At 37.0% G+C, this 6,623-nt stretch overlaps 1 protein-coding gene across 2 annotated transcripts in view; it reads right to left on the bottom strand.

Moving 5' to 3' along the window:
* pip4k2ab (phosphatidylinositol-5-phosphate 4-kinase, type II, alpha b) overlaps positions 1 to 4,310 on the bottom strand; it is a 16,366-nt gene extending 12,056 nt beyond the window's left edge. For both annotated transcript variants that reach the window (XM_016272370.1, XM_016272376.1), the window contains exon 1: positions 3,501 to 4,310. In XM_016272370.1, coding sequence (XP_016127856.1) covers positions 3,501 to 3,644 — 144 coding nt within the window. In that variant the 5' untranslated portion in view covers positions 3,645 to 4,310. The remainder of the gene's footprint in view (positions 1 to 3,500) is intronic.
* Between the last annotated feature and the right edge of the window lie 2,313 nt (positions 4,311 to 6,623).

Raw genomic sequence — 6,623 nt, 5'->3', positions numbered from 1 at the left:
ACTTAAATGATTTTAGCAAATGGCTGCAATATAACAAAGAGTGAAAAATTTAAGGGGGTCTGAATACTTTCCGTACCCACTGTATATATATATATATATACATACACCTTACTACGTGTACTGCGTTAGGCTAACTGAGACGTCACGAATCTGAAGGGAGGACTCAAATGCAGAGTGAGTGTTAACAGATTTACTTAGACAGACTTGCAGAGAAGACGAGAGATGGTGAGGAGAGGATTGAACACAGTCCAAACACTAGGCAGGGAAAGACTTGGAAGACAGGCAGGCCTGGGTGATCGGCCATAGAGTCCAGTCCAGGATGGCAGACCACAGTGAAGGCAGTGAAGCAGGAGGCCGGAGGTAAGCGGCGGTGGCCTGACACTCATCACCACTTCACAGACACTCCACACTCGTGATGTATCAGGCACAGCACAGGCCTAGCAGCGTGGTAGACCCGGGGAGATGACCAGTAGCCCAGCCTGCAAATCAGAACAGGACAGGACTAGACTGAGGACTGACAAGATACTAAATACACACTCAACAAACAATCTGACTGGGAGAATTCAGGAACACAACGAATAGATGTGCTAGCAAATACACAATTTGAAACAATAAATAAACTGACAACACAAGAGAGAAAGGGAGCACAATATAAAGGGGTAAAGAACAGGAGGAACCGGTGACAACACTCAGACAAACGAGGACTAAACAAGGGGGCATGGCAACGGGAAACAAGGAGGCAGGACGAAAGAAGCACATGGCAGACAACAACAAAGATAGAGCCATGTGCTCCCACACACACACACACAAACAATGACGAGTTATTTTTGTGCATCTTCCTGTGCCTCCATCTGTCCCTGCTGCATCAGGGGTTGTCCTCTTGTCGATTAAGAAGCATTTCAGTAAAGAAGGTTATGCTTTGTGATTTAAAACTAGGCCAAACAGTAGTCTACAAAGATATAAAAAAGAAAGCAACTGCAAGACTGGGGGAGAGGGCAGCGGGTTCACTGAGAGCAGAACTGAAACAGCAGCAGCAGAAAATGGGAAAGGACAAATCACGGTCAATCCAGCCTGAGCTTGTCTGACGCAAACACACACACACACGCACATTTACAATGTATGTCCCATGCGATTCAGAGTAAAACTGTATTTAATTTTTAGGTATGAATTTAATGATAAATTTTAATAATAATGAAAGTTTATCATATTATATCACATAATTTGTTTTATCAATTTATATATTTTATTTATTTATAATATTTAAATACATATATTGTAAATAAACAATACAATTTTATATATAAAATATTTAATGTGTGTGTGTGTGCGCATGTTTTAATAATACTGTACATGCATATATATTAGAAAAAACTATATAAATATACAAAATTAACAAATAATAAATTGAATATTATATTTTTATAATATATAATTATACTTTTTTATATTTATTGATAATACATACATGTATGTTAAATATTAATATATATGTAAAAATATATTTAAATTATATTATTAATTTAATAACAAAATAATAAAAATATATATTTTAATATATATTAATATTTTAATATATAATTTATACAATTGTTTCATAAATAAATACTATAGTATTTATAGACACACACAGTATATGTTTTGAAAATATTTACATATTTATACATACGTATTATAAAAAGGCCATTCAAACAACCTCTCCATTTCAAAACTGGGACGCTAGTTTGTGTTTTACTATACTCAGAGGAGCTGCATTTGTAAAGTATTCCTTCCTAATCAAACACTCAAACACACTGTTGACAGACGACGCAACTCTTTCACCAAATTTCCCTCTGTTAGACTTAAACATTCAGTCAGAGACTCATATACTACAGTGAAGCATGAAGTCCCTCAAAAATACACTGTAAAAAATGATCATGATTTTAACAGTAAAAGACTGTAAAAATGCTTATTTGGTTAACAGTAAATTTTCGATCTATATGAATAACTGTAATTACATTTAATGTAATTTTACAGTGAAATCTGTTCAAAACAGATATTAGTAGGCTACTTTAATTGTTTGGTATAGTAACATTATGTCAGTTAATGAAATATTTTTTCTGAAGAACTCTTTAATGATTAATTTTATTACTGTGAAGTCTGTAAACCCTAAAATGTTGCTACCATATTTTTTACGATAAAATTCTGGCAACCACAGCTGCCAGTATTTTACCGTAAATTTCACAGATTTAGTTGGAGTTAATCATAGGAAAAAATACTTAAACGCTCTTACAATTAATGATGAGAAATAAGAGAATAGAAAAGGACATAAATATAAAAATCTGTTTATTATGAGTTCACTAGGTAAATGAGAAATAAAAGAGCATTCTTGAAGCATTACGTGCTGGCGATGGATGAGGGATCAGGGATCTAAATTATGTCTGCACAGCAGCCTGTATAGTTAGTCATTCAGCATCTTCAACAATCACGACCTCTCATCTCAGCTAACACTTGCTTTGCTTGCTGACACAATCATTTCACTGATTCTTGAGGACCGGGACAAAACATGCCACAATAACTGAAAAACAAACATTTATTTTTCAAGAAATTCTTTTGGATGATTCTGTCAGATTAATCATAATTATTCACCTACATTTGATTGTAATCCCCTGCTTCTTCCATATGTTCCCTTTCCTATTACTCAACATGGATCAACACCACCAGATACATAAATAATGTGTCAAATGAAATATAAATATTTACAAATCACGCATTCACGTCAAAGAATTAATCAAGTGACACCACAGGATGCTTTCAAACTGATTTTCAGCACCATCTGTTGAATTTTCACCACCATCAGATGTAGTGAAAACGTAACATATTAATGGAATAATAACAATCTGCATATCACACATATTACAGTAGCCATTTTGTTTCGCTGGTTTTACAACTAACAGGACCTAACCTACTTAAAATGAGGAAAACGACCTAAAAGTCTTAATTTATTTACAATTCAAGTGACAGAGTTGATCATATTATGGCACTCAGTGTCTGTGTGATCTCATAACAGGTGAAATATGTAAAAGGACATTCAGAATGAAAGCTGCATTTGATTTGAATAAATATTAAGAAATAAAAGTTTTTAAAGAGATATACTTATAAAGAATATAAGAATTCTATTCTAATTTTAAGAATAATTGTGCTTACGTTTTCCTCCTATCTTTACTACTAGTACATTAAATATCTGCTTTTTGTTCTTAGATTTAACATATATGTCAATACATATAAATGAGTGAATCATCTGATAACAAGTGGAAATGTAGCCTGTTTAAAACTGAAGTGGCATGTTTTGGCATCGATTATTGATCGTGTCGCGCGTGGACAAATACCTCTGATGTTTCGAGTCGGAGAGAGAAGGAAATGCTAGTTTAATGAGGGATCAAGAAAGCTGTCTCAGGTGCCTTCAATCCGCTCACGCTGAGCATCGCAGCTGTTATAAACCTGTAAGAAAACTGGACCCTTACCGAGTGGTTCACTCCCCACATCAAGACGCTGAGCAGCGGGTCGCTGGCCCGAAACAGCTTCACCTTCTGAGACACGAAATGTTTCTTCTTGGTTTTGGTTTTGCTGGCGATGGACGCAGCAAGGTTGCTGACTGCAGAGGCCATGTTTAGCGAGCAGGCTCGGATGAATGAAATCCCTCTCTATGGCGATGTCTTGACACGAGCTGTTCGGAATCAGCAGCGCCCCGCCGGATCTCGACATGCAATTTGTCCCTTTCGTTATTTAATGCATCGCGTTCACGCATCCCTCAGCAAACGCGCAGCTGACGAGCGATGAAAAACTCAGAAACCCCGCTATCCACCAGCTAACTGCTAGCTGTCATTGACGTTAGCTTGAAGGTTAACGTTACAGTTGGCTGGATGAGTGGGCTACTAACTCATTCACACACACAGCTTTGCAAACTAAATCTTAAGCTCGCCCGGTAAAGCATCCCAGCAGCTCAAACGAATGATATCCGTGTTCATCATGAAATGTAGTAAAAAGTAAACAGATGCACAAAATCAGAATGCAGAGATCTTACACCACCCCGCTATAAAAAAAGGTGTGTCGCCTCATTTAAATCACTGCGAAACCCCGTTAACCAGCGTTATTATGGTACGACCACTTACGAATCTCTCAGTGCGAACGTAACTAACAAAAAAACAGGCAAAATACTAAAAGGAAACAACTACTGTCTAGCTGAAGTCAAGCCCCGTCGAAGAGCGGGCATCTGAGCCCATCCACTGCGCCTGTATGCAGCAGCTGGATCAGGCTTCACTGCCTCTCTGACAGCTCTGCTTTAGCTCAGCACGTTGACACATAAATCTTGTGTTTCACGTACCGCTATTGTCCTGGCGCGACTCTCGGGTTGATACGGCTACAGCATGATGAAATCCAAGTAGTCCTATTGGTTCACTCATCTCGATTTTTGTTTTGGTCGGTAATATAAGCTTTTCAGGCTCAGTCTTCAACATTAAAAAAAATAAAGCTGTCTAAAAACAAGACATCAGCAGTCCAACTCCAACCCTGTGCAAAACCGAGTCCACGCAGAAGAGATGTCGCCGAGGACGTTAACCCAATTAATTTCATATGCTACCACGTACCTGCGGCGTAAACAGCATGGCGGATAATCAAAATGATTGTAGGATTATAACGCAAATGTATCTAAAACCTCTAATATGCATGTTATCTTTTTGGGATAGCTTGTATTTCATGCAGATATTGCTACAGGCCTTCAAAAATGTTAGGGAAGCAACATCAGCCTAGCTATATTTAATTAGATTTAAAACCGCGCTCATGATTTTTTTCCTGATTAAAGTTGCACTTTTATTTATACATAGACCTAGATTTTACATGAATTAATAGCACTTTTGAGAAATATGTTGTACACTCCTATGAGATGAAGTCATATCCTAATAAAAGTTTTATGGAGCGGGTCGCCTCATGGGGGCAGACCGGGGCAGACATGTTAAGATCACATAATTATCTCGCTAATCTTGTTATCAGACACTTTTGCTCACAGAATAAATTAACCTGATAGCGCATAGAGGGTTTTTGCAATGGCATTAGTAAATGAAAACTTTTACTTTTGTATGATACTCACGTTGCTTGCTTTTCAGATCACAAGTCCATTGTATTTAATGTCACCCTATCTAGCTTTTTGGGTACTACAAAAACTACAGGTTTTTATTCTCGTTGCATCAACTCTCTCACTGCTAATCAGTTTTCAGATATGTATCATAGTAATGAAGTGTCCACAGCAATTTCAGTTGCTGCTGAACATTCCTCAAGTCCAGATGATCTAATTTCTCTCTTTAACTCTTCCTGTTCAGATATCCTGGATTTTATAGTTCCCCTGAAATATAAATGTTCAAAATTTAAATCACAACTATGGCTGGATGACTCCACTCGTTCGCTTAGACAGATTTGTCAAAAAAGCAGAGCGGCGATGGAAAAAAGATCATCTTACTGTCTCTGCTGACATTTTTAAAGAATCCCTGGAGAACTTTCAGAAAGCAGCAAAAATAGCTAGAGCTAAATACTTTTCTGATATTATCAATAAACATTCTCATACCCCTAAAATCTTATTTAGCACTATAAATTCAATAAGTAATCCTCGCATCTCATATGAAGTTGAACAATCACCAGATATTTGTGAGAGATTTTTGAGATTTTTTATTGAAAAGATTGCTGGCATTCAATCTTCATTTGTTCCTGTTTGTTCTAGCTCTTTGGTCTGTTCAGTTTCTTCAGCTACCTTGTGCAGCTTTCAGCCGGTGTCTCTCTCTGAGTTAAGGGTATGGGTGATGCAGACGAAATCTTCAAATTCAACTTATGATGCTGTTCCCTCTGACTTTTTTAAAGTTGCTTTTGATACAATTGGTCCTAGTATTCAAGTAATTATTCATTCTTGCTTAGTTTCTGGCACTGTCCCTGCATTTTTGAAGCATGCAGTTTTCCAGCATTGCTTTAAAAAACAAATGCCGATATTAATTGCTTGAATAACTATCGTCCTATTTCAAAACTCCCATTTCTTTCAAAAATTATGGAAAGAGTTGTCCTGTCACAATTACTTCCTTTTTTAAAATCAACCCATATACTTGAACCTTTTCAATCAGGTTTCACTACCCACCACAGTACTGAAACTTTGTTAAAAGTGATGAATGATTATACTGTCAGTTGATTCTGGTGATAATGCAGTTTTGGTTTTATTGGATCTTAGAGCTGCCTTTGATACAGTTGATCTTAATATCCTTCTGTCACGCCTTGAACATTGGGTGGGCATAAAGGGTACAGCACTCAGCTGGTTTGAGTCATATCTGAAATCCAGGTCATTTTCAGTGTCTGTTGGCCAGTTTATCTCATCATCTGCCTCTCTTCTCTATGGGGTCCATCAGGGGTCCATTTTGGGCCCATTACTCTTTAATCTGTATATGCTTCCACTTTGTAACATCATAAGGAAATATAAAATCTCTTTTAATTTTTATGCAGATGATTCTCAGCTGTATCTTCCATTAAAATCTCGAGATTCTCTGCAGCCTCTCATCGACTGTCTTGAGGATATAACATGCTGGATGTCAAATAACTTCCTGCAGCTCAACAAT

This window comes from Sinocyclocheilus grahami, unplaced genomic scaffold, assembly GCF_001515645.1.
Source record: "Sinocyclocheilus grahami isolate Dianchi unplaced genomic scaffold, SAMN03320097.WGS_v1.1 scaffold5.1, whole genome shotgun sequence".
In the NCBI taxonomy this organism is placed as follows: Eukaryota; Metazoa; Chordata; class Actinopteri; order Cypriniformes; family Cyprinidae; genus Sinocyclocheilus; species Sinocyclocheilus grahami.
Note: the sequence above shows the minus strand (reverse complement) of the source record. Positions and strands in the feature narration are given on the sequence as shown.